This window comes from Rosa chinensis, chromosome 6 (assembly GCF_002994745.2).
Source record: "Rosa chinensis cultivar Old Blush chromosome 6, RchiOBHm-V2, whole genome shotgun sequence".
Classification (NCBI taxonomy): Eukaryota; Viridiplantae; Streptophyta; class Magnoliopsida; order Rosales; family Rosaceae; genus Rosa; species Rosa chinensis.
The window spans coordinates 53,454,621-53,482,348 of record NC_037093.1 but is presented as its reverse complement, the minus strand read 5'-3'; the positions used below and the strand labels follow the sequence as shown (position 1 = coordinate 53,482,348).

At 39.0% G+C, this 27,728-nt stretch overlaps 6 protein-coding genes across 9 annotated transcripts; 4 read left to right on the top strand and 2 right to left on the bottom strand.

The window, feature by feature from the left end:
* Positions 1-2,755: 2,755 nt before the first annotated feature.
* On the bottom strand, positions 2,756-3,829 carry LOC112174338 (non-specific lipid transfer protein GPI-anchored 5). Of its 2 annotated transcripts, none has more exons than XM_024312078.2 (3): positions 3,404-3,829; positions 3,191-3,328; positions 2,756-3,018 (listed from the first exon to the last, which is right to left on the bottom strand). In XM_024312078.2, the coding sequence occupies exons 1-3, from the start codon at positions 3,720-3,722 to the stop codon at positions 2,888-2,890; spliced, it is 588 nt and encodes a 195-aa protein (XP_024167846.1). In that variant the 5' UTR covers positions 3,723-3,829; the 3' UTR covers positions 2,756-2,887. The 2 variants fall into 2 exon arrangements, with proteins under 2 accessions (XP_024167846.1, XP_040365530.1); XM_040509596.1 differs by lacking the exon at positions 2,756-3,018 and adding an exon at positions 3,054-3,085.
* A 3,689-nt stretch (positions 3,830-7,518) lies between these two features.
* On the bottom strand, positions 7,519-8,837 carry LOC112174136 (non-specific lipid transfer protein GPI-anchored 5). Of its 2 annotated transcripts, none has more exons than XM_024311855.2 (3): positions 8,437-8,837; positions 8,214-8,354; positions 7,519-7,822 (listed from the first exon to the last, which is right to left on the bottom strand). In XM_024311855.2, the coding sequence occupies exons 1-3, from the start codon at positions 8,753-8,755 to the stop codon at positions 7,695-7,697; spliced, it is 588 nt and encodes a 195-aa protein (XP_024167623.1). In that variant the 5' UTR covers positions 8,756-8,837; the 3' UTR covers positions 7,519-7,694. The 2 variants fall into 2 exon arrangements, with proteins under 2 accessions (XP_024167623.1, XP_024167624.1); XM_024311856.2 differs by having other exon boundaries at positions 7,520-7,822; positions 8,214-8,351.
* A 1,011-nt stretch (positions 8,838-9,848) lies between these two features.
* Positions 9,849-12,089, top strand: LOC112173707 (non-specific lipid transfer protein GPI-anchored 16). 2 transcript variants are annotated; one of them, XM_024311386.2, is made up of 5 exons: positions 9,849-10,242; positions 10,361-10,387; positions 10,491-10,553; positions 10,655-11,794; positions 11,888-12,089. In XM_024311386.2, the coding sequence occupies exons 1-4, from the start codon at positions 9,927-9,929 to the stop codon at positions 10,843-10,845; spliced, it is 597 nt and encodes a 198-aa protein (XP_024167154.1). In that variant the 5' UTR covers positions 9,849-9,926; the 3' UTR covers positions 10,846-11,794; positions 11,888-12,089. The 2 variants fall into 2 exon arrangements, with proteins under 2 accessions (XP_024167154.1, XP_024167153.1); XM_024311385.2 differs by having other exon boundaries at positions 10,652-11,794.
* Positions 11,578-16,241, top strand: LOC112174159 (serine/threonine-protein kinase AtPK2/AtPK19). Its single transcript, XM_040508582.1, has 3 exons — positions 11,578-11,759; positions 12,964-13,330; positions 15,180-16,241. Exons 1-3 carry the CDS (start codon positions 11,578-11,580, stop codon positions 16,176-16,178), a joined length of 1,548 nt encoding a protein of 515 aa, XP_040364516.1. The 3' UTR covers positions 16,179-16,241.
* Positions 16,242-22,242: 6,001 nt separating this feature from the next.
* On the top strand, positions 22,243-24,918 carry LOC112168722 (50S ribosomal protein L24). The gene is made up of 6 exons (XM_024305622.2): positions 22,243-22,370; positions 23,277-23,355; positions 23,447-23,542; positions 24,115-24,218; positions 24,320-24,456; positions 24,554-24,918. The coding sequence occupies exons 2-6, from the start codon at positions 23,296-23,298 to the stop codon at positions 24,634-24,636; spliced, it is 480 nt and encodes a 159-aa protein (XP_024161390.1). The 5' UTR covers positions 22,243-22,370; positions 23,277-23,295; the 3' UTR covers positions 24,637-24,918.
* Positions 24,919-25,072: 154 nt separating this feature from the next.
* On the top strand, positions 25,073-27,421 carry LOC112168721 (vicilin Cor a 11.0101). The gene is made up of 3 exons (XM_024305621.2): positions 25,073-25,977; positions 26,069-26,244; positions 26,325-27,421. The coding sequence occupies exons 1-3, from the start codon at positions 25,311-25,313 to the stop codon at positions 27,177-27,179; spliced, it is 1,698 nt and encodes a 565-aa protein (XP_024161389.1). The 5' UTR covers positions 25,073-25,310; the 3' UTR covers positions 27,180-27,421.
* The last annotated feature ends 307 nt before the right edge of the window (positions 27,422-27,728 follow it).

Sequence of the window (27,728 nt, the reverse complement as noted above, 5' to 3'; positions counted from 1 at the left end):
TCTATGAAATTTTTGGTGTTTTGTTTTTTTTTTTAAGATCTGCAAAAATAATAATTTGCAGGTTCTTTAGCTTAGTGGTTAGAGCGCCTACTACCTATGTACGTAGGTTCGAGTTATCATGGGCGCATGAGTGAAATCCTTTGATCCTCTTTAAAAAAAAATTTAAAAAAAAAGTGTGTGGAAAGCTATAGGTTGGTGTTTGACTGCAAAATAGAAGGGGCAACATAAATGGATGTGTTCTGCGTGTAAAAGAAGCAATGCAAGAAAGTTTGATAGACTAGTTTAAATATAATAAATTGCTGAAGCCTTACAGAACACGATTAGAGACTATGATTAATTTAATGGTCAAAAGTCATGATTTCATGGTTGTCTGGTTGATAATATTGTTTGTTGTTGTTCTCTGCTTGTCGATAGCAAATGAGAGATGGTCAATTTTTATTTCAATTCCATGAGTACCAATTAGGAAAGTGAACCCACCGCCAAAAGCTTCTCCTTTTGATTCGATCCCTATTATATTAGGAATAACTTTTTTTTATAATTGATGAAGTCGGGCTTCTCTTCCATCATATATTAGGATTGGGAACCCTTTTCCTTGAGCAATTGGGTATTTGGGTTGATCATAATATCTACCTATAAGAAGGGGCTCTCTCCTATTCGTATATATTGAGCAAGTATAACTTTATAATTAAAACGAGATAATAAGAATATCTAAAAAATAACATACACATTAATGAATGTTTGCTCCAAATGCACCCTTCAAATAGGGGATGAAGTGGAAGTGTGCTGCAATTCGGAAGGATTTCTTGGCTCATATTGGAAAGCAATCATAGTCGCAAATATGGGTACGAACTACTTGGTTGAGTACAAGGATTTTGTGGACGAAGATAATGAATCTACACCTTTACAAGAGATTGTCATAGCGAAAGATGTCCGGCCTATACCACCTGTCATTGTGCCATCTAAATATTCTAGTCTTAAAGGGTATAGGGTCGATGCATTGATCAATGACGGTTGGTGGGTTGGAACTATTTCTAGGAGGAAAGACCCCGACCACTACTTCGTTTTCTTTGAAACCACTGGAATAGAGACTCTTTACCCGCTTTCAAAGTTGAGGTTTCATATGGAGTGGCTCAATGGGGTCTGGGTTCCTCCCAACAAAAGGTGCATCCCAATTTCTTCGAAAAAAAGGTTCGCACCAACTTCTTCGAAGAAACCGAAGAAAATGGGTGCACCAGCTTTTTCAGAGGAGTTCACGCCAGTTTCTTTTGAGGAGAGGAGCGAACTCATGGAATTATAGGATTTCCTATTATGTGGTTGGAGTTGATGGATTTGATATCTTTCTTTGGGATTCAGCTTCTGTGCTAGAATATGACTTGTTATAATGTGCTTGGACTTTCTTTGACTTGTAATTGTAATTCATTAATTTCATGCTCTGTGTAATTCAAATTTGGGTATTTGAATGTTAATTAATAGTTGTATATTGAAATAATAAAAGTGTCTATCGAGAACGTTCTAGGGCACCGCTCTTCTAGATTTAGTTTTGGTGTCGGTTTTTTCATAACCTCGTTTCTTATTGTGTTCTTCTCTCTCATGGATCTCTTTTTTCTAGGTATTCCTAACTTTGTTTGTTCGTAGATATAGGTAGCTAGAGAATATATGACACGGTTACTTATTTAGAATGGAAACAAAAAAAAATCATGAATCAGAAACAACTGGAATTGGAGAGAAAATGAATCGATCTTGATTCCGGAGGGTTTGACTATTGAATCCATCTCCCCCCTTTGTTATCAAATTCTTGACAAGGAGTTAGGACCTACACCCATTCCGATTTTTTCATGTGTTGGTAAACACATGAATGAATAGTTTTACCTGATCATTCTGATTTCTTTATGTGTTAGTAAACGCAGGAATATTTTTACCCCGTAATCATTCCCTCCTATTTCAAGTAAGTAAACTTGCCTATAGTATTTCTGTGCGTCTAGGTAGCATCATGGTGTTGGCCGGAAGAGCCTCTGGTCTAGTTCGGCTAGTGGCTTGTACTCCAACGAGCAAGTTAGCGGCGCTTTTGGTTTCGAGGCCGGTCGTTAGCATATCATTATGGCATGCAGGATCTATCTGTTGGGAATGGATCGATATCTTGTTCAATTTTGACGATTAATTAATCGTAACCGATCGACCAAATAAGTTTTAGTTTGGTGTAGTAATTCTAACAATTATAATATGGTTGTACACTGAACCAAACCAATTCGGAACCGGTTTAGCATGCGTTACCAATTATACATTTAAAACAAAATTTGCAATTTGCTGAAATTTTTTTTTATCTCTTATTCCTTGTTAGTGCGTATGTTTGTGTTAGTATAATATTATGTGTGAGGAACTTATTTTGATTGGACCATAATTCTAACAATTATAATATGGTTGTACACTGAACCAAACCAATTCGGAACCGGTTTAGCATGCGTTACCAATTATACATTTAAAACAAAATTTGCAATTTGCTGAAATTTTTTTTTATCTCTTATTCCTTGTTAGTGCGTATGTTTGTGTTAGTATAATATTATGTGTGAGGAACTTATTTTGATTGGACCATGTTTATGGCAAGTTTATTTATAATGTTGTCAACTTGTTTAATGAAAGTGTTTTCGTTTCTTCTAAAAATAAAATAAAAATAAAAAAAATTATGTACTTGCTGGAGTACTAGATTATGAATTTAGAAACGAAGGCACCAAGAGATCGATCATTTATTACCTTCTCATAATATTTTATTTTTCTAATAAGATCTTCTCATAATATATAGTTCGAACAAATTACATAAAGGAACACGTAATCCACTGGGGCAACTAGTCGAAATATTTTTATAACCACAATATATATAGTTGCCAAAGACTCAAAATTTGGTGATGCTTGAAGCACAGGATACAACGAAAATGAGGAAGAGCACGAAGTGAAGGAGTGCGTTGATGCTCCTGCTTCCATTGGATGTGTCGCCGTCTGTTGATGGAACTGTTTTAGACCCTCCTGCGATAATTAAACCCAATTGAAGCTAGAATTCAGCATCTATCAAATGCTTAATATTGTTGATAGACTGTTAAATTGGACAACACATAAAGATTCACTTGATTATTAGTGGAAATTGATAGTTTGGTAACATGACATATACAGTACGTATATATATAAATTTTCTAGCTACCTGCTGGAACATCTGAGGCTGAAGGTGTAATTGCAGCTTCAGGTGTATTTGCATCTTCGGGTGTTTGATTGTTGGAATTATCCGCTGGGGAACTCGCTGTAGGAGTACTTGCTGAAGAAGTTGTAGGTCCATTGGCAGCTGCTTCACCACAATTTAACTTGTAAATGTTAATTACCTCATTAGATATATAAAAAGGGAAATTCGACTACTTACATTTACACTGGCTAACGGGAGGAGTTTTCACATTACAAGCACCAGGAAGAGATAGAGCAAGTGTTTGGTTTATGGTGATGCCCAATGTGGAACCTCCGCCATTGAGCAATGAGCAAAGGCACTGCGGCGATGACTGTACAACTATTGAGAGCTGTGAGCAGCAAGAAGACGACGGGGTTGATGAGTTTCCGGTAACGTAGTTGAGGCATGGAGCCAGGCTTGCTAGTGTACTGGTGCAACTTGATTGAGCTGTGGCTCGACCCAGTAGCATGATCACTAAGACCAGGGCAAGACCCAACTCAATTCCTTTGAACGCCATATTGACCACTATGTGAGCCTTAAAACTTTTGTTGCTTGCATCAAATGTCTGAAATAAGGAGAGATAACTAGAGGAGATGGAGGTTAAAATTCAAGTGGAGGTTGATTGTGTGGAATGGCATGGGGAGGGATGGTATGAATTTATATTGAGAAACTTCTGTGTTAAGATAAGGGATTTGGTGTATTTGGGTGACCAACTTCTCTATATTGGTGTTGTTGGCACCTAAGAACAGCTTCCCAATACTAGTGAACATGTTCGTTGACTTAATTGTTTAAGTTGCATCTCAAATATGACTTTTCGCTCTTCTCATATTTTTCATGAAGGGAATAAAGTTGCAGATGCATTGGCTAATCATGGTACGTCGTTAACTTAGCTGGTGTGGTGGGATGTGCCTCCATCTTTTATTTTGTCATATTGTAATAGTGACATTATGGGTCTTCTTCAGTTTCGGTTTTGCTAGGTTTGTTTAATTGTTAGTTTGCTTCAAGAGGTTTTGGTTTTGTCCCCCTCTCTTGTTATCTACTTTTTCTTTGATTAATTCATTAGAGTGTTAGGGAGGTTACTCCTCTCTTTCACTCATCTTTCAGCTAAAAAAAAAAAATTGAACATGTGTCACTAATCAAAGTCATTATATTAACGAGCGATACACCAGGAGATTAATACTATTACATCACCAAACCAAATGATATGAAAATGTTTCTTCTTTATATTAGGGTTTTGAGTTTGGACATATATCAATCAAACTTAGGGTCTCAAATTAAGATTCTTATGAACTGAAAATATGCAAATTAATTAATTAGAATCGCAAAGAACTCTACTTGTTTGAATGGTACATAATTTCATAAATTAATTAGCAGATTACCACTATTTTGATGCTGGTCATGATTCGTGCAATAAAATTGTTAATTTTTTTTAAATAATATTGTTCATTCGTGAATAATAGGAATCCCAACCCTCTTATACATTAGGAATCATTTTCCTTGAGGAATTGGAAAAAGCTAATTGAATTGTTGTATCCTTATAATATGAGGAAAACTTTTCCTCTATAAGGACAACTGTTGGAACATCTCAAGAGCAAACAATCTTCGTCTTTTATTATTGTGACTCTTTCTCACATTTATTAATGGCTTTTCAATCAAAATGCACATTTCAAATCGGAGATGCAGTCGAAGTGTGCTGCAACTCGGAAGGGTTTCTTGGCTCATATTGGGAAGCAACTATAGTCGCAAATATGGGTACCAAGTTACCAACTACTTGGTTGAGTACAAGCATTTTGTGGAGGAGCACGATGAATCTACACCTCTGAGAGAGACTCTCAAGGTGAAAGAATTGCGGCCTCTACCACCTAATATCGTGCCTTCTAGGTATTCTAGTCTTAAAGGGCAGAGGGTCGATGCTTTTCTCAACGACGTTTGGTGGGTTGGAACTATTTCCAGGAAGATAGACTCTGATTATTACGTTGTTTTCTTTGAAAACACTGGGGAAGAGATTGCTTGCCCACTTTCAAAGTTGAGGTTTCATATGAACTGCGTCAATGAGCAGTGGATTCCCTCCAAGAAAAAGAGTGCCCCAGTTTCTTCGAACAGGTTCGCACCGTATTCTTTGAAGGGGAGGCGTGAACAACTCGTGGCACTTTGAGTTTGGTATCTACTTGCAATTGTAGTTCCTTCCGTGCTATGTTGAACTCTATTTTGGGCTCTTTGATGTGCCCCAATTTTCTGGCTATGGGGTTTTTGAAAAATTGTAAAGCATATGATGCCCTCTTTTCAAGTTCACTTAAATTGTAATTTTTTTTTTTTTGGCTGAAGTCAAAGGTTAAGAGAGGCAAGGAGCCACCTTAACTTTTGAGAATTTATTAAAGAAGAAAGAAAAAATACACAAAGGGAGGGGGAACCAAAACCAAAACCTCCCACACCAAACAGAAAACAGCTATAGGAAAAAACAACTAACAAAAACGGAAATTTGGCATTCCCAAACTGTCACTCTGACAATGTCTGTCAATGAAAGGAGGAGCTAGATCCTACCAAGTCAAATCACTAGAAGTCGCACCGTAATTCGCTAATGCATCGGCAACGCGATTCCCTTCCCTAAAGATATGTGAAGATTGGAATTGCATTTGAGAAATAGGATATAAACAATTACCCCACTCAATACGAAGCTACCAAGGCATTAAATCCGGGGACTGCAGAAAGTTTAGAACTAGGAAAGAGTCAACTTCTAGCCATACATGTTTCCAGTCCCTTATCCAATCTAGCTCAATAGCCTTAATTACAGCCATTACCTCTGCCGCTATCGAACTAGGAATGTTATGATTAGAAGCAAAGGCACCAATGAATTCTCCTCTGTAGTCACGAAAAACGGCTCCATAACCACAACGGCCTGAATCTTGCTTCCAAGCACCATCAGTATTTATTTTCACCCACCCAAAAGGAGGAGGGAACCAATTAACCTCAATAACTGATAGAGTACGGCGCGGCTTGCATTGAACTTCGAAATGCTTCAACACTTGAAGATCAAGAAGAGAGTTGGTCATATAGCCGGAAGCAATGCGACTTGCAGCTTGAACATGCCCAACAATTAAACGGCAAATTATTGCCACATTGAAACCTTGACCTTCATGCTTCATTTTATTCCTTGCTAGCCATATAAACCATAGAATAGTGGTAAAACATGCCAACCACAACTCCTTCAACTGAGGACTACAATTAACCAATCCCACTTGCCATACCTCAATTAATGAACTGGGGACAGTACCTAACTCAAATTTAGAAAACATGCAGCACCAAATCTGGTTGGAATAAGAACATTCTAGAAAAATATGAGCTAATGATTCAGAGTTCCTGCCACATAGACCACACCTCTATGCCAAAGCCACTCCTCTTCTTTGTAAAAAATCGTCTGATAGTATCCTACCCCGTAGCACCTTCCAAGTCAGTAAAGACATTCTAGGAGTGATAAATTTACTTAAATTGTAAATTGCACTCTGCGTACCTAGTGAAATTTCTTTCAATATGATGTTCGAATTCACAAATTAATTGTTTGTGACGTAGTCGGATTGATAACTAGGTTTACCAGCAATAAACCTAAGCAAAAAATTCTGGAGTCCACCAGAGATAAAAGAGAATAATCTCAATTTAATTGATAAAAGATGAAAGATAGTTCTACAGCCGTTTAAGGTTGCTTATATATGGGAAAGAAACCCTAGGGCGACTAACAATGAAACCCTAAAGCCCACGGATTAAAACAAAACAAATCCAAAATAAACTAGAAAACCTAAAATAAAAAGAATGTAAAACTAGCCTAAAAATATGAAATCACGAATCGGATAATTAAGACGATATATTTTGGCCTAAATCTGATAGGGCTCACTAAAGTGAGTCTTGAAGATTTCGTCGTTCCCATTCTAGAAAGCTATCATGCGTCTCAAACGGACATTCTGGCCAAAAGTTAGTCAAATCTGATTCAAAATCAAAACCTGACTTTTTGTACGAGTAACTCGAAAGGTCCAAAACCAAATCTTCTTGAATATTCCAGCGGCTAATAATCTCATTACGCGTGAGTTACCTATTTTCCAATCACTCTTCTTGATTCTACGCCGCTTCTTTACTTTTATGGTTTTCTGGCTAAACTGGGCACATTCTCGTCCTACATCAGTTTGTTTTCCTTTCTTTTTTAGCAAGATGGATGGATTTTTGTCCAAATCAAATATCGTATACAAACAAAAGCCTAATCTACTGCTCTTGCAGCGGTAGATCATGATTATAAAAAAATGAGGGGACCAAGAGAATTATCGATCCCCTACTGCATTCAATAAGTAAAAGTACAAAGAATAATCACCATCCTCAAGATTCCAAACAGAAAGGGAAAAAAAAAACAGGATATCAAGAACAACCAAATTCCCAAATACAATCAGAATAAAGAGTAATGAAGTATTACAAGGACCAGAACAGGTCGAAAATCTTTATAGAAGACTTAAAACTTGGTGAAACTTGAAGCACAAGATATCACGAAAATGAAGAAGAGCACAAAATGAAGGGGGGCTTTGATGCTGCTTCCATCTGATGTGTTACCGTCTGTTGATGGCACTGTTTTAGATCCTCCTGGAGTCATTAGTCGACCATCAAGCTAGAATTTAGCATCAATGCTAAAGATAATGCATATATATGTAGAGATGGTCTTAACGGCAAAATTAGATGCGAGCCTCATTTTGCGTGTAAGCTTAACATATCGAGTTTCAAAACATCTAATAGAGAAACTGGGTCTAATTAGGTCATCTCGAGTCCCCATAACGTCTTGGATCTTTTGTTAATACACTAAAAGTGGACCTAAATCAGCTATGAGAATATGTGACATCTTGTATCGATATACTATTTAATACCTGTAACCCTACTGCAAAATAGAATTGCCTCATTCGTAGTGCAAATTGACAGTTCGGTAACAAATTAATATTTCATTTTGACTATTTGAAGTTTTGAACTTTTAAACGTATACCTGTTGAAGGAACATCCGAAGCTGAAGGCGTAATTGCAGCTTCAGGGGTATCTGCATCTGCAGGGGTTTCATTTGAGGAACCAGCTGGGGAAATTGCTGGTGGAGTACTTGATGAAGAAGTTGTAGGTCCATTGGCAGCTGCTAAATTCACCACATTCAAAATCAAACTAACTAGTAAAAATTAACTACCTCATTAGTTGATAGATGAAATTGGACTACTTACATTGACACTGGTTAATGGGTGGAGTTTTCACATTGCAAGCACCAGGAAGAGACAGAGCAAGTGTTTGGTTTATTGTGATGCCCAATGTGGAACCGGCGCTATTAAGCACTGAGCATAGGCACTGCGGCGATGACTGAACAACATTTGAGAGCTGTGAGCAGCAAGAAGACGATGGATTTGATGAGTTTCCTGTAATGTAATTTAGGCATGGAGACAGGCTTGTGAGTGTACTACTGCAACTTGATTGAGCTGTGGCTCGACCCAGTAGCATGGTCACTAGGATCAGGGCTAGACCCATCTCAATTCCTTTGAATGCCATGCTGATCGCTTATAAGCGTTTCTTGCAGCCTTAATCAAAAGTCTGAATAAGAAGATTGGAGGAGATGATGATTAAAATTCAAGTTGAGGTTTGAGTGTGGATAAAGAAAAGATGGAATCGAATTTATATAGGAAACCTTTTCTGTTAAGACAAAGAAATTGGTGTATTTGGGTGGCCAACTTCTACTAGATAGGTCTATGCGGGCACCTAAAAACAACAACTTTCGAATGTTAGAGAAGATACTGTCACAACTTTCGAATGTTAGAAAAGATATTGTCATTCTTCTAAAAGATATTGTCATTACTAGTGTGCACCAGAAAATAAGCTGGTAGTATATAGCCTGCCTAAAACATATGCTCCATTTCCCGCCAAAAAAAAAAAAAACATATGCTCCATTGACCCCAAAAAAGAAAAAGAAAAGAAAAGAGTATGCCCATTTTCATTTCAAACCTGTATCTTAGATCGATTGACCCAATAACAATCTTACATCATGGAAGTATGTAATTTTTTTTTCCACCAAATAGTATGGGAATTTTATTGTCTAAATCAATATTTTGAGCTTGGATGCTGATCAAACTCGATATCTTAGTAATGTGGAAAGTAACACGAAGCTAGTTAATAGGCATATAATGTCTCAATATTTTAGTTCATATTCACTATCACCTTTATTTCTTTGTAATAGTTTTTTATTTTTTTTCTTTGTAATAGAATATGTGTCTTGTAGTGATACAATATCTACAAAACAAATTTTGTATGCCAAGCATTTTCTTGAACATAATGTCTAATTTATTAGAGTTATGTATTCTAAAAAATAAAAAAAAATTATTAATTAGAGTTATGAACTCAGATACGATAAAGACTAATACAAGTACTTTGCCACAGGATTTGCATTCACATTTCACAGAATCAAGCCAACAGCTAGAGCTTGCGTCGCCCCATGAAAAAACAAATTCTACAAGTAACCGATTCCTCTAATCATGAAAAAAATTAGTTAAGAGTAGTTCAACTCCAAAACCCACCTAAACCCACTTTTTAATAGTTTAAGCCCCAAGTAAGTAAAATATAAACTGCCTCCTCAGTTTCACCCAAAACCCAACTCAGTTTTCAGACCAAGCAGTAGTATTCCAGAGTCTTCTATCGAAGACCATTGGTTGCCTAATTGGTCAAGATCATGGAACCCTGCAAGCCCTTTCTTTCAGTTCTTGTAGTACTCATTTCACTGCTAATTTCAGTTAATGGGCAGATTAGTACACCATGCACAGCCTCAAAGCTTAGCACCTTAACTCCATGCTTGAATTATATAACTGGGAGTACCAACAATGGCTCATCGCCAACAGGGGACTGTTGCTATGCCCTAAAGACCAGCATGGACTGCGCTTGCCTTTTAGTAACCGCCAATGTTCCAATCCAACTGCCCATTAACAGAACCCTTGCTCTCTCTCTTCCTAAAGCATGTAAAATGGGGAGTGTGCCACTACAATGCAAAGGTAAATGAGAGACTCGCAATTTTGAATTTTTCTTAAGAGTTCTTCTTTAGGTGCCAATTCGGTTTGTACCCGAAATTATGCTAACTTTATTTATATTGCATTTGTTGTTATTTTGCAGCTTCTGCTACTCCTTTAGCTGCCCCAGGTATTCTTCAGTTCTTGTAATTCTTTTAGTAAGGCTTGAACATACTCATATATAAGTTGTAACCAATTAATTAATGTTTTATTAAAATACTTTGAACTTGCAGGTCCTTCCTTACTAGGACCAACTATTTCCCCCACAGCTGCTGATTCTCCTTTAAGTCCAAGAGGTAATTCACCAATTGATTATTTGAAACTAGCTTCACTCAAAATTGTCCACCAATGCTTCCCAAGAAATTGTGCACTAATTCATATTTTGGTCGCGTAGCAGCTTCTAAAGCAGTAGCAACAGGTCCTGCACCACAATCTGAAGCAGAATCTCCATCAGTTGAACCTGAAGCTCCGACAACTGCGATCAATCGACCACTGCTGACACCAACTGCAGCCTCTAGTCTATCTTTTGTTTCTCCACAACCTCTGCTACTCATAGTTTTAGGAATCATGGTTTATAAATCCTACTAGCTAATGAATGCATGCCAGCCAGCTAGGAGCTACCTTAACCTCTCTGTTCCTTTCTGCAATGTTAAAATATATACCACATTCAAATCTTGTCACAAGTGTTTTAACTAAGATGTTCTGACGTTGAAGGATTGAGTCGGATCCATCCATGAGATTTTGAAAACCCCGTACGGAATTCTAGAATAAACCTCTTGGGTTCTTCTTAGTCAATCTTTTGTATGAAGTAAAATTTCTTTGTATGTTATATTGGTCCCGATTGCATCCAATATAGAGCATGATCTTTGGACTTAAAATGAATTCTTATATGTAAAATTCGCATAACATACATGGACTAAAAATTTGGACGCCTTTTTGCTGTAGTACACCTTGCATTCCCTTTTGTGCCGGCCCTGATTTTCATTAATAAATCTTCACGATTGGCCATTTTGGATATCAAGTCTGGCTTGACGCCTTGACGATGTAACACCTCTTTGGTGTCAGTGAAACATCTGTCATTTCCCAAGAAAAGAAAATGCCTAGCTTGGATGCAAAGAAAGTGAGGCAAAGGACCATTTCTTGGTGCGTTTTTAGAAGGCATTTGGACAAAGTAAACCACTTGTAAATAGTTCCACATGTATAGGTATGTGCTGTCTAAAATAAGCTGCAATACCTCCCTATAAATATACCTTCCTCCCACAAGTAACAAACAAAGACAGAAACAACAGAGGAAACAAGCAAAAAGATAACAAGACCAATATGGCGAAGAAGCTTCTTGCAGTGTTTTTGACGTTGGTGGTGGTTGTTGCAGTACACACTTGGAAGGCTGAGGCTGCTGACAAAAAAGGGAAAAATTTCAAGGCATGCGAAGCCGCCTGTTTGAAAGATTGTGAAGCCGAAGATGGCGTCGGCCGCATCACCAACTCTGAGTGTAAGATGAAGTGTGTCGGTCAATGTGAACAAGAAAAGACTAGAGGTAATTATTAACTACTAACTATAGTATCAAGTCAATTCTGAAGATTTAATTACAATCCCCATCTGTACTTGTGGAATTTGCATTGTGGTGCAGGCTAGCTGAACGCTATCAAAACTTGGACAATGGCTGAGGAAGAGCTATGAGAAATTCATCAAGCACTTAAATAATATGCATTAAATTTCTGTTTTTGTGGTGGAGGTTTCATGTAGAAATCTTGCTGCATACTCCTACCTGTTTGATCAATTCACATGTAATAAACAATTTGTTGTCTTTTTATTTTTAATTTGGTTGAAAAGGGACGAGATACTCCAACTTTAATTAAACAAAATGAAAATTGAAAAGGGAGGAGAGCTAACTAAGCCAAAAGCTCCCATAAATCATAAAATGCAGCAAAGGAAACAAGCTAACGAAATCAAAACTTTGGAAACCCCAATCCGACCTCATTACAATTAATGCGAAGCAATGTATTATGAGCAGAGTTGGTTTTAGCCAAGACAAGTATTACATGATAATATAGATTTTGATTATATATGTCTATCTACATTAACATCGACCTGCAAAGCACCTAATATATAGGTCAAGCAAATTGCCATCTTCGACTTCTATTTTGCTTATATATATATGGTGAACGGTAAGTTAAGCGCACATATGGGCAACAATCTGTCCCCCTCTGGTTCTGATGAAGGATAATCATCACTAATTGCTCCGATGCCGGCTGCTTTATTGCGCAGGCAATCTCTTCCCATGTGGCAGGACTTGGCAATAAATACCATATATATTCTCCGGCACAACAAAACAGAGGACAAGCCCCAACAGGCTGACCAAGCTCTTGCCCACATGCTCCACAAATTACCACATCGGATTTCCTTGAATGAGAACTAGCTTTCCTATTCCTAGCCAAAATACGACTTGCTTTAGGAAAACAGAACTATCTCTCCTATTCCTAGCCAAAATAGGAATAGGAAATACTTAAGGAAATACTTATCCTATTTAAACAAGGCAAGAGAACTAGCTTTCCTATTCCTAGCTAAAATATATAGAACTTGCTTTAGGAATTAGGTTTCCTATTTGAGCACCTGTCTTGGAGGGTTATGTACCCATGCAAGGATCAATTAAGCTGTCTCGCTGCAATTAGCATCCCTGCTTTAAACTTGAAATATGGTTTTCAGACCCGAGTGCAAACCAATTCAGACTCGGTTGCATTTTCCAATTTGCATGATGGATGCTGTAGTTCCACATCAAGTTGAGCATGACTTTTCAGATGTATTTGGTCCTGTACCAGTTCAGACCCTAGTGGATTCAGCTAATTCTGCCTCTCTCCAAGATAGTACGGATCCCGTCGTCATTCACAACCGGTCACACTCTTTGATTGGTCCTTCATTCTATGTAAGCGATTCACTGAACCTCAACAAACTGACTATTTATAACACAGAAGATTCAGTGGACCTAGCAGAGTACTGTCTCCATGAAGAAACCATCAAAGAATCTCAGGAACCTTTTGTTGGTGACCCTGTCATTGGGCATCCTCTAGAAAATGTTGAAGAGAGTTTCTTGAAGAGTGAGAGTTGATGTAGGACGAGATTTTAGCCAACTTCAACAAAGAATCTCGAAAAGAAAGAAGCGTCTGCACATTAAGAAGAATGATTTGAATATTGAAAATTGGTATTCAAATAGGCTTCTTAATGATGGAATTAATCATAAATTACTCTTTTGGATATACCGGGATTCTCGAGCGAAATCTTGGTTGAGATTCCAAATATATGTTTGCGTAATATTCTTTAATATCTAGGATTTTATTTCCGATTTTTATTTAATTAGGTTTCCTAGTTTTAGTCTATAATAAATTGTTCTTTTTTGTTTTTTAGTTGTATTAAGTTTATTCTATGTGCCCTATATAAGGCACCTTTTCGATTGTAATTTTCATTCAAGTTATCAATAAAAACCCAAATATTAGAGAAGTTTCTCTATCTTTCTTACGGATGTGTCCGTAATTGCTAGTGGATTCTACCTGATCTCATATGGCTTTCGACGCTTGACGGAGCCTCTTACTATCGTGTTCACGCTTCCCGCATCATTTGGTATCAGAGCGGGTATCGCCCGCTTCTTAGCAGACGACGATCCAAGGGAGAAGTTCACTACCACCAACCTCAACGACGCTGGTCGTAGAGTATCTATCAAAGAAAGTTTCGTTGAAGAGGAACATGCCAAGGGATTCGCCCTAGGACAACCTCATCAATCCCAAAAAAAAAAAAAAAAAAAGAGAGAGAGAGAGAAGAAAAAAAAACATGGAACGTTGGATATTCACAACGCCGGATTACGACGACTTCCGAACTACATGTGTCATCAAAGACAAGGTATGCTCTGTAATAATTGACAGTGGTTTACGAGAGAACTTTGTAGCAAACAAAGTTGTGGATTATTTTCAATTACCGACAGTGAAGCTGAGTGATCCATACTGGATTCCATTTGGAGAGGATGAATATGCACAAGTAACAAAGGTTTGTAAAGTTCCTGTCTCTATGGGAAAATTTTATAAAGAAGAGATTACTTGTCATGTGATCGACATGGACGACACTGATGTGCTTTTTGGAATACCATGGCATGAAAGCGTCAAAGGTGGTTTTTGCAAAGACAACACATATTTATTTCAGTGGGAGTCACACAAAATTAAAATCAAGCTTGAAAGGATGAACATCAAGAATGACCATCCTGAGGTGTGTGAAAAGGAACATGAAGAAGGCACTTTGAAGATTGAAGAGAAACTCATTAAGGACACGGAAGCTGATTCATTCATCACACCGATATCCATGTCATGCATGCCTAATTGTGTTCAAGATCAACCCAAGGAGAAGTCAATGCCCATTCCTTTTCAAGTGGAGGAGTTCAAATTTCAAGATGTTTATTCTAAACTTGTCTACGGTATTGGATTCATGGTGATACCTTTTAATTTCGAAAATATTGAAGTTGATGGCTTATCATGTTTTATTCCTACTAACGATCAAGCTGCATACAAGAGGAACTCGAGGTCGAGTTCTTTTCAGGTGGAGGAGACTGATGTAGGACGAGATTTTAGCCAACTTCAACAAAGAATCTCGAAAAGAAAGAAGCGTCTGCACATTAAGAAGAATGATTTGAATATTGAAAATTGGTATTCAAATAGGCTTCTTAATGATGGAATTAATCATAAATTACTCTTTTGGATATACCGGGATTCTCGAGCGAAATCTTGGTTGAGATTCCAAATATATGTTTGCGTAATATTCTTTAATATCTAGGATTTTATTTCCGATTTTTATTTAATTAGGTTTCCTAGTTTTAGTCTATAATAAATTGTTCTTTTTTGTTTTTTAGTTGTATTAAGTTTATTCTATGTGCCCTATATAAGGCACCTTGTGAGAGTGTAGGCATCGAAGATTTTGAGGTTTTGAAGATTGTTGGGCAGGGTGGATTTGCAAAAGTATATCAGGTGAGGAAGAAGGGAACCTCGGAAATATACGCGATGAAGGTAATGCGAAAGGACAAGATCATGAAGAATAATCTTGCTGAATACATGAAATTTGAGAGGGATATACTAACAAAAGTTGATCATCCATTCATTGTCAAGCTTAGATACTCATTCCAAACCAAATACAGACTATATCTTGTGCTGGATTTTGTCAACGGAGGTCAGCTTTTCTTTCAACTCTACCACCATGGCCTTTTTTTGGAGGAGCTGGCACGAATATATGCAGCCGAGATTGTTTCTGCGGTGTCTCACCTTCATTCAAATGGCATAATGCATAGAGATGTTAAGCCTGAAAATATCCTATTGGATGCAGATGGCCATGCCATTTTAACTGATTTTGGGCTTGCGAAGAGCTTTGACGAAAACACGAGGTCTAATTCTCTATGTGGAACTGTAGAATACATGGCACCGGAAATAGTTCAGGGAAATGGCCATGATAAGGCAGCAGATTGGTGGAGTGTGGGAATTGTATTGTTTCAGATGCTTACTGGCAAGCTTCCTTTTACTGGGAACCGTCAGAAATGTCAAGAGAAGATAGTAAAGGAGAAAATTAAGTTGCCAAGTTTTTTGTCAAGTGAAGCACATTCTCTGTTGAAAGGCTTGTTAGCGAAGGACACAAGCAAGCGCCTAGGTTGTGGACCTCTGGGAGGTGATGAAGTCAAGCAGCACAAATGGTTCAAGCAAATTAATTGGAAGAAATTGGATGCTCGTGAAATCAAACCGAGCTTCCGACCTAACGTTCCCGGGCAGCACTGCATTGCCAACATTGAGAATTACTGGACTGACATGCCACTTGTGGACTCCCCGGCTGCTAGTCCGAAGGCTTCGTCTGGAAATCCCTTCTCCGGCTTTAGTTATGTTAGGTCTGCAGCCTCTTAATTAAGACCATGCATGTACTGAGTTCTATCTGTTTTCTCTCTCATACAACCTTTTTGAGCTATGTTTCCCTTTCCCCGCGTACATAAAATTGATTATAAACAACTCTTTACGTATGTTGCTGGAAAGTAGTACCATTTGGATAATTTATATATCAAGTTAATGGATTCATTAATTATATTATTTCTAGAGTTAGTATCATTTTTTGTTTACGACAAATTTACTGCTCGTATCATTTAAAAAAAAAAACAGCTTGAACTCAATAACGTGGCTTTGTCAAAGAAACAGATTGCAGCTAGTGCAACCATATAACTTCACCAGAAAGGACTGATCAATAAGGGTAGGTTGGCTCAAAGGTTGAACAAGTTTATGAATGCTTTGTCAAGTTTATGTGGTGCAACACGGAAAGGTTACAAGCTAGCTGCTTAATATATAGTTCTGATTCAATTACTTGTCTTATGTTTCTAAGTTGGTAAAATGATCTGAGATGAAAATTGCATCATTGCTAAGACAAAGTAATGTTTATTAAGTCATTCAACAACAAAATGCGCAGCAAGAGGAGATATCACAATTAAATATTGACTCCAAAAATGTTAAGTAACAATGTCACTAATGACTCTCTCTTTTTTTTTAGAAAATAAGAGACCTTTATTGAACAAAACCAAAGATTACAAATGGGAATGACCAGTGGTGGACATGAACTCCCCACTCTCCTCCCCAAAAAGCCGAACCAGTTACGGGTCCATTGTCAAGAATGACTTCCATGAGCCAAAAGAGCTCAACCTCTAACCAACAAAGTCGCTCAACGTCACAGGCTATAGATAATCCTGAGAATATCGATAACACCTCAAAGACAACCGCCATAAAAACCAACGCCCTCTTCCACACCGTGTCTCAATGAAGCCAGATCATGTGCTGTGCAAGGATCGCTTGTCAGCACATTGACCATAAGATAAAACCGAAAATAAAACAACTCGTCCCCAGGAAAGACACCACCTCCATGGCACATCAATTTGACCCAACCCTTACTCAACAGAGGACGGACCAACTATTGACCAAAAAAACCTAGCCACCAACCTAACTGAAAACAAGACTCTAACCAACCTAACCAAAAACAAGACTCTAAACAATAAAAGAGAAACGATGCCGCAGTACTCCTCTTCGTTGTCATCAGGAACCCAGCCAGCAGGCCACCACCACTGTCACTCCCCTGATTTTACACACAAGAAAATCGATATATATAATCTCATAATTATACATGTGTGAACGTTCAGTCATCAATACAAAATTCCTGGAATCTTTTTCCCTTTAAACCGATGCCATGAACCCTCAAAGTTAATATACACTCGCTCCATAGAGTTATATATTACACAAACTTACGAATTAAATTGTCAACAACAAAATAAAACGTAAGGGCTGCTCAGAGTAACTATACAACGGAAGTCCTCATCAAAGGTAAAGTCACAAGGATAGCTTCCTACCGTAAAGCTGCAATGGCGCCACCTCAGCTTCAGTCACGATTTCCCTGACCTGCAGGATTAACCCCTACACCATTCTATTGAATAGTGCACCAGGTTGCCACACAACAAATCCGGTAAGCTTATGAAGATCGTATGAGTAACTCAAAACCACAAAGCAAAACACATTTCTTAAGTCACCTCAACCTAAACACGATATACACACAGTTCACACCTACGGCTATCAATTCCATATCCTTCCATAATGTGTTTACATAAGTCAACTGGTGACTACAGCCTCATGCTCAGAACCTCAATTCTAGCATCCAATTACACAAATTTCGGTCAAACAAGACTTCCTCAAGCAATGTTTAACGCCATCCTAAAGCACTACGGCGAATTCCAACATTACACTCATTCCCTTTTCCCCCCTTAGGAGCTTTTGTCATCAACATGACATCAAAGGCGAAAATCAATGAATCACCTTCCTATCCTCAACACAGGGTACAATTCGTCACCACTGTGGCTCTTAAGAAAATCAAACCATCAATCAATACAATCAAGAAGAAAAAAGGCAATCACATATCAAAACAAGCCAAACAATTCATAGTAACCCCTGCATATAATTTAGTTCAGGAGGTCACATTAAGTCAAGCAATTCAAATCATAGTAATCCTACACTCTGACGTCTGTAGGTAACCCTGACCATCACAGTAGTCCTCTCGATCTTTGTTAACTTAATAACAATTCAACTCCGCTACCGAGCTGTCATCACACTGATCATCACATAGATTTCATCGATCATCACACAGATTGCCATCATCCTACTGATCATCACATAGATTTCTATTGTCCAACTGATCATCACACAGATTTTTGCCGGTCATCACGTAGATAGAAATCATCCTACAAATCATCACATAGATATCGTTGGTCATCATGTAGATAGCGATCATCACATAGATTCACGCAGATATCGCCAGTCATCACACATATATCTACCATCCTATTAACATTCCTACACAAGCTTTACATGACGATCATCACAAAGATTCACTATACTGATGTCATCGATTCATTACACAAATATTCCTACACAAGCTTTACATGACAATCATCACAAAGATTCACCACGAAACCACTAATACATGAATACATATGTATATATATCCCATAATATATATATATATAGACACACATAGTCATCCACTCAGAATGCCACTAACACCAACTATAGTCGTAGTTAACCTAATAACTCCAAGACAATAGGGTAGTCATGCTCATAACAAATATCGACCATATTCATAACAAATATCGATCCTGCTCATAACAAATATCGATCCTGTTCATAACAAATATCGATCCTACTCATAACAAATATCGATCCTGCTCATAACACATATCAATCCTACTCATAACAAATATCGATCCTGCTCATAACACATATCGATCCTACTCATAACAAATATCGATCCTGCTCATAACAAATATCGATTCTACTCATAACAAATATCGACCATGCTCATAACAAATATCGATTCTACTCATAACAAATATCGATCCTGCTCATAACACATATCGATCATACTCATAACAAATATCGTGAGATTTACTCAACAAACGATAAAGGTAATTCGTTCACTAATGAACCTTGTGAGATTACTCACCTTGAATCTCCCGTTGCATCTTCAATACAGAGCAAGGCAGCCAAACCATCCAAAATAGCTATCCAAAGAATACTTTGTCACGTACCTAAGGAATTACAGCTCTCATTCAGTCAACGAATCACAAGGAATAACGTTCGAAACCTTAAATCGAACCAAAATTCCCAAGGTGACTCCAAATGAGGCGAAACCACATCCGAGGCCTCCCAAAGTCCCCGAAATTCGTCCACGATCGATGTGACCAAACCACAAGTCGATCGGACGCTCGAATCCTCACGGATCGACTAAATCGATTGGTATGAAACTGCAAAAATCATAACAATTCCATACGAACTCCAAAATTTGCATATTATATATCGAAATGCTCGTATCAACGAGTGGAACATATATAATACCAAAAACAGTTCCTTAAGTGGCCGGAACACCGCCGGAACGCCACCACAGACGGCCAAAAACTCATTATTTCACAAAACTCCCAACATCAAAGTTCTTCATCTAAGCATGCTTGTGAATTCTCATAACTGGCTCGAAGTCAGAAAACAAGCATAAGGGGTCGAAAACTACCTCACAAGCCGTGAACAGTAATCCACACTGAGTTGAACAAGGTTTCACGTGAATCAATCCAAACAACCACCAAGGATCGATCGACGAGGCTGCTCTGAGCTCAACCAAGAAGACTTGAAGCCTTGCCGACGTCGAAACAAGGATTTCCGACATATCGATCATACTTATAACAAATATCGTGAGATTTACTCAACAAACGATAAAGGTAATTCGTTCACTAATGAACCTTGTGAGATTACTCACCTTGAATCTCCCGCTGCGTCTTCAATACAGAGCAAGGCAGCCAAACCACCCAAAATAGCTATCCAAAGAATACCTCGTCACGTACCTAAGGAATTATAGCTCTCATTCAGTCAACGAATCACAAGGAATAACGTTCAAAACCCTAAATCGAACCAAAATTCCCAATGTGACGCCAAATGAGGCAAAACCACATCCGAGACCTCCCAAAGTCCCCGAAATTCGTCCACGATCGATGTGACCAAACCACAAGTCGATCGGACGCTCGAATTCTCACGGATCGACTAAATCGATTGGTATGAAACTGCAAAAATCATAACAATTCCATATGAACTCCAAAATGTGCATATTATATATCGAAACGCTCGTATCAACGAGTGGAACATATATAATACCAAAAACAGTTCCTTAAGTGGCCGGAACACCGCCGGAACGCCACCACAGACGGCTAAAAACTCATTATTTCACAAAACTCCCAACATCAAAGTTCTTCATCTAAGCATGCTTGTGAATTCTCATAACTAGCTCGAAGTCAGAAAACAAGCATAAGGGGTTGAAAACTACCTCACAAGCCATGAACAGTAATCCACACTAAGTTGAACAAGGTTTCACGTGAATCGATCCAAACAACCACCAGGGATTGATCGACGAGGCTGATCTGAGCTCAACCAAGAAGACTTGAAGCCTTGCCAACGTCGGAACAAGGATTTCCGATATGGTCCGAAATCCTCAAACTGCACCGCCTTGCAGCGCCGCAGTGGAGGAGAATCGGCGCTAGAGGACACCAAAGGGACGACCAGATGGAGGAGACGATCCTATTTGGAAAGTTTCGTCGCCGGAAAAGTCGGGTCGGATCGTCCGGGTTCGGGTCGGGTGAGCCGGATATCTTCGATTCTGAAGGTGCAGCCGAGAGAGAAGAGAGACAGAAAGTGAACTTCCGAAAATGGAAGTAATGAAATAGTAAGTTTCCAACTTGGGAAACTTCTACTTATACCAAAATGGAAATTCCTTCCAATGGCCATAACTTTCTCATACGAACTCTGATTCTGCGTTCCAGATATCCACGAACTCGTATCGACGCGCTCTACAACTTTCGTGAAGGAAGTTTTTGGAGAATCCCAACGTATAAAAAGTCAACCTTGAGCCCCCCCCTAAAGTCATACTTCTGAATAGAAATTCGTCCGAAACACTTCCGAATAGAAATTCATCCAAAACACTTCCGCTCCATCCACGAGCCACGAAACTGTCCAATAACCATAATTTAGATACCGGAAAATTATACCAAGTCGATGATACCATGTGGCAAGCCACACCAATTCTACCACCGGGAGATCGGTGAAAAATTACCGTACCGTGCCGCCACCATGCCCACCATCTTGAGAGCCCAAATCCACCACAGCTGCTGCCTCCGTCTAGCAACACACCGTAGAGTAGAAATCAGTGCCATACTATCCATGGCGTACCGCTGCCATGATCTGGCCTCTGGCTCCTTCCTCCACGTCGATCGCCCACCATCAGTCTTCCCCACCAACACCGTCGCCTGATAGAAGCGAAGAGCCATACTCGACCTGAACCAGCAAATCGACTCACAGAGCAAGACCCTACGATCCCAAGATCTCGTCCGACAACACCCGCTTCTCGTCAATGAGTAGAGAGCCATGGTCGACTCGGGGACGCCGCCGAACAGGCGGAAGAAATCCCTTTACTCTCTCCAAATCCTAGTTCTCCCCTGTTTTGTTGGAGCTCTCTCTCTCTCTCAACAATCGTCAATGTCACTAATGACTATATATACCTCTCTTACAAAAAATGTGAGTCACATACTAATTTTAACACTGAGAGAGTTATTCGACAAACGTCAATTTAAATAACGAAGATTCACATCAAATTATTTTGAGAGAAATGTGGTGATGGCTAGTTTTCTATATATTCTCAAACCAACTTTCTATATTCTCCTTGGCATTCAATCTGCAAAGAAGTTTCGAGGTGAAACCACCTCACCATGCCAATTATTTGGACCTTTTTCCATGCTCTTCCCTAAAGTGAAAGTTTTCATACCCTTCCTATTTCCTAAAGTAAAATCATTAAAAAAAAAATATTAAAAAAAAAAGAAAGGGTAAAACCTTAGATACTCTGAGGCTATTACAAATATACCCTCGTAATCTCCATCGCCATCATCCTCTCACGGCTGCAGTCTGTGCTTTTCTTTCTTTCCCCAACCCGCCTTTCATCTCTCCGTTCCCATTTCTCGTTTTCCGGACCTGATTACAAAGGTAAGCTTCTTTCAATTTCTACTCTTTCAAGTTCAATTTTTTCATAACTCTCTCCACTTATGCTTCTATGAATTTAGAGCTTGCTAAGTGTTTTTAGGGTTTGGGTCTGTTCCCGTGTGTGGTCTCATTTAGCATCACCTATGAAATTATAAGAGCAAACAATCAGTTTGAACTTGCAACAAAAAGAGCCCAACTATATTCCACCATATGCTCCAAGACTGAAAACTCATCTTGTTGATGGATTAGATTGAGATTGCTGAGAATCCAGTTCCAATTTTCTTTCAGTTTGCTTTTCTTTCCTAAGATTACAATTTGTTCTTATTTGCTTTGGGTGTGTTTCTTCATTCAGTATCTGCTTTATTTGTAATCTACACTATTGCTAATTTGCTCTGAAGTTAAATCTGGTTAAGTATGTAGCAATTCCTTTGTTGGATGTTTCGTTAAATATTAGGACTTCCAACTAAATTTACAATGTTACTGGTAATTGGTCCTTTGCCAGTCATGGCCTCTTCCATTTGGTTACTGGTTACTTGCTAATTCACTTGTCAGGCATCGTTCTTACGAAAATTTATCTTTCACTCAAGTTCAGTGGTTGTTCTTATCACCATGTGGATTTGAAATAGGCAAGTCTCAATAGTACTAAGTAAGAAAAACCCAAAATTCCTACAAAACCCTACACTGAAATGGACCAAATCTCGCTGTGCTAGCTTTCATGTGTTTCGTTCTCCGAACGTAACTTGCAATTTGGTGAACCTGCTTGTTGAAATGAGAAAATGGCCTTATTTCAGGATAGAAAAGCAAGCAAGTATCTGTGCTTGTTTCTTGTGCTATGGGATTTGAAGTGCTGTTAATCAACTGTGTAAGAGCACATTTTTTTGTGTTAATGTATGTGCATGGCTTCTGCAGATAGCTGATTTTGTTTCAAATGGGTTGGAAAGCAGCTGAGAAACTTATTAGGCACTGGAAGGTTCTTAGAGGAGACAATGTGAGGGCCATGCATGAAGATTCCTCCTTCTCTGCCTCTCGTCTTTTTTTTTTTTATTTGTAAATTAACTGTGTTCCAATCTCATTTGCAGGTGATGATCATAAGAGGCAAAGACAAGGGTGAGACCGGTGTCATCAAGCGAGTCATTCGCTCTCAGAATCGTGTAATTGTGGAGGGCAAAAATCTGGTATCAATCTTGCTCTATTATTGGTATATTCTTGATTAAATCTTATTTTATCTTGCACTTGTTTTGGAGCAACTTATATTCCGTTTCATTCTCACAACACTTTTTCTATGAGAGAACTTGTCAAGACTTCCATCACTTTTGTTACTCCATTGAATAAGAGGAATTTGTCATTGTGAATGCTTGATAGTCTAAGAGATATGGTCTAAAAGATTTTGGGTAACTGTGCCATATGTCTTTAATGGTTGGAATATTACTAATGAAAGTTCTGTAGTTCTCCATTTGATGCTCATCTTAGTCCCATCTTGTCAGAAACATCCAATGGGTTTAGACTTCAAATCTAGGACCATTCCCATCAACTGCAGGAAGGATTTAAATTTCAGATCCAGCCTCTTTTATACCAAGGGCTGGAAGTATATCATCCAATCAAAAATTTGCATATGATTTTTTATGAACCATATGAGAAACCCTGATCTTTTGATATTTTAGTTTTAAATAAATTGTTCCAAAACCAAGGCTTTTGGGTATTCCAATGAATGGGATGGGTTTGGTTAGCAAGTACTCTGCCTTTTCAGGTAAAGAAACATATCAAGCAAGGCCAAGGTCATGAAGGCGGGATATTCACTGTCGAAGCTCCTCTTCATGCCTCAAATGTGCAAGTTGTTGATCCAGTAACTGGGTATGGAAGTAATCACAACATTGTACATTGGCAATTGTTGTTGAGTTTTATTATTTGCTTACACTTCTAGTGTGGTGATTAAATATTTTCATAATGTACAGGAGGCCTTGTAAGGTTGGGGTTAAATATCTTGAGGATGGAACAAAAGTTAGAGTAGCAAGGGGCACAGGAGCATCAGGATCTATAATCCCTCGACCTGAAATCTTGAAGATGAGGACTACCCCAAGACCTACCGTTGGTAAGTATCTGAAGTCCTGAGATCTTTAATGTTTTATTGCTAGAAAAAGAAAAAAAAAATCTTGTGCTGATATTTTTGTGATAAACTTTGGTTGCAGCTGGTCCAAAGGATACTCCTATGAATCTTGTGTTGGAGAAGACATATGATGCCAAAACAGGAAAGGGCATGCCTGAACTTTGAGAGAACTAGTTTTAATGTCAGTGCAGGTCAGATGGAAAATTTTGCAGAAAAAAGATGGCAGCCATAATAGTAGTCGTAGTCTGGCTAATGACTAAGAATTTCTTGTACTGAACTTCTGCTTCAATTCGTATTTTTGTTGGAATATTGTACAGACTACATGGCCAGATTACCAGTTTGCTATAGGAACTTCTTAGATTCAAGGTCATGAGTTCACGAACAACCATTATCAATCACTCTGTTCTTGCATCAAATAATAGTATGAAGCGTATTGGTTTTCTTGTTCCTTTGTGAACGCTTGATCCAGTTGGTTTTGCAAATTTAGTTTCTTCAACTAGATTCTGGAAAGTACGTGTATGAGATCGCTCTAACCATCTTCATCTTGACAGAAATTCTATCCACTATAATCACTTATATATTCTTGTCAGAAGTCTACAGAGAAATTGTTTGGTAGGCCGTACTGTCCGTACTGTTGCTGCTGCCATGTGAGTTCACATGGACATGGTTAAAGTCTTATTAGATAGACACGGCTATCCCTAGTTCCCAACCCTTTTGCATGTTGATCAAAACTGCAAACGCCCATCTTCGCTTTTGTCCTGATCAACTACAAGACATAATGTAAAGGCCAAAATGAAAGATCTTATTTTGAAGCTCTGTTCTGTTCTTAGCAAGAGGCAATGGAGACGATAATGGTCATCACCCAAACCCCAATAATGACACGTAAATCGGACACTCGTCACAATGCATGGCCTCAACCCTCTTCTTATCTAATTATCTTCACCTTGCTTATTATATATATAGCATTTCCACGATCGTCTTCTTCATCAAGAACTGAAAACATGGAGTTGAAAAGTAAGCTTTGTTTGGTTGTCTTGCTCTTCTCTGTTTTGCTTGCTGTGAGTGCTAGTCTGGACTATAAGGAGAGAGACCCTGAGCTGAAGCAGTGCAAGCACCAGTGCAAACACCAGAGAGGATATGATGAGCAAGAGAAGCAACTCTGCGAGCAGCGATGCGATGACTACATCAAGCAGAAGAGGCAGGAAGAGAAGCAGCGAGGGAGAGAAGGAGGAGGAGGTACTAGTTTTTATAGATATGACGAGGATCAGTATCAGGGTCAGGGCCAACAACAACAGGACCAGAATCCCTACTTGTTTGAAGATCAGGATTTCGAGACCCAAATTGAAACAGATCAAGGCCGAGTTCAGATTCTTCAGAAGTTCACTGACAAGTCTGATCTTCTGCGCGGCATTGAGAATTTCCGGATTGGTTCTCTTGTCACCAAGCCTCACTCTTTTGTTGCTCCACACCATCATGATGCTGACTGTGTTCTCTTCGTCTTCCAGGGTAAGTCATTTTAAACCCCTTTGCTCATTTTCTTGTTCATCAAGGTGCTCTTTATCTGTCTTTTAACTTTTTACCCTCTGTGAAATTTAAGGGCGACCAACCATTACTATGGTGAGAGGGGAGAAGAGAGAGAGCCATAACCTTGAACGTGGAGACATACTCAGGGTTCCAGCTGGTACACCTGTTTATATTATCAATAGGGACGATAATGAAAAGCTGTTTGTTGTGAAACTCCTCCACCCAGTCTTCCTTCCTGATCAGTTTGAGGTACATAAAAATCAAACCACCTGTTGCGATTTTCGGTCATAAATTCAATATGTAACACTTTCGTTTTGTACCATATACAGACATTTTATGAGGGAGGTGGTGAAAATCCAGAATCATTTTTCAAAGCTTTCAGTCCGCAGGTACTTCAAGCGGCTTTCAAGACTGAAAGAGATGAGCTGGAGAGGCTATTCGGGCAGCAGAGGCAAGGCAGCATCATGAAGGCCTCCAGAGAGCAAATTGAGAAGATGAGCCACAGTACTCGTGGCCGCGAAGGATTTTGGCCTTTCCATGGTGATGAACCATCAACACCATTTTCAACATCATCATCGAAATCAGGCCCATTCAATCTGTTCAAAAAGCGGCCTTCTCAGTCAAACCGACACGGACGTCTCTTTGAAGCCGATTCCAATGACTACAAACAGCTCGAGGAGCTCGACCTCCAAATCTCTTTTGCTAACATTACTCGAGGGTCCATGACTGCTCCATCCTTCAACTCCAAAGCCACCAAGATTGCCTTTGTTTTGGATGGTGAGGGCTTCTTCGAGATGGCCTGCCCCCACCTTGCTTCCCAAGGAGGTTCCCAACACCAACAGCAACGTCAGCGGAGGAGCAGCAGCCCAAGCTACCAGAATGTAAGAGGGGACTTGAGACGCGGTACCGTTTTTATTGTGCCGGCTGGCCATCCGGTGACTGCCATTGCCTCGAGCAACAATAACCTACAAGTCATCTGCTTTGAGGTGAATGCGAAAGACAATGTGAGGTTCCCTCTGGCTGGAAAGAAGAATGTGGTGAGTCTGTTTGAGAGGGAGGCAAAGGAGTTGGCATTCGGTGTTCCGGTGAGAGAGGTGGACCGCATCTTTAACAAGCAAGATGGCGAGTTTTTCCTGGAGGGACCGAACAATCAGCAGCAGGGTCGTATGTGGTCAGTGGTTTAGTAATAATTAAGCAGAGGTTTTGTGTGGGAAGGTGTGAAGAAAAGGCCTAATAAGTGACTGCTGCAGTTTTGAGGTTGCTAATACTGATATGTATATTATAGTACTCGGTTCTATGACTACGAGAAATGAGAATGTAAATATGTACGTCTTCCAATGTAACTGTAGGGTTTAAGCACCCTTAAATAAGTGGATGACTCTTTCTGCTTTTCTACTTTAGCTCATCATTTTAAGCTCTGTTTGATCCCTTTGGTTACCTGCTTTTCTACTTGCAATGCCGCCTTCTTGCTTGTTGGTAGTGAGTTGATTGTTGGAACTTGTTCTGTCTAAAATGTTGTGTTTGAAGGAATTATGCCATATGGTGGAGGGCTCTTTTGGATGTCCGAATCCAGCTTACAGCTTATTCACATGCGAGGCCTATTTCTGAGTTTGGTTGGATCCTCTCATCTGCAAAAGGACATTTCTTTTCGTTTCGACTATGGAGAGAAAAATCCTGGTCCAAGCTCCAGACCCTGATAAACTAAATGTGGAGATAAAAAATGCAAATGATGA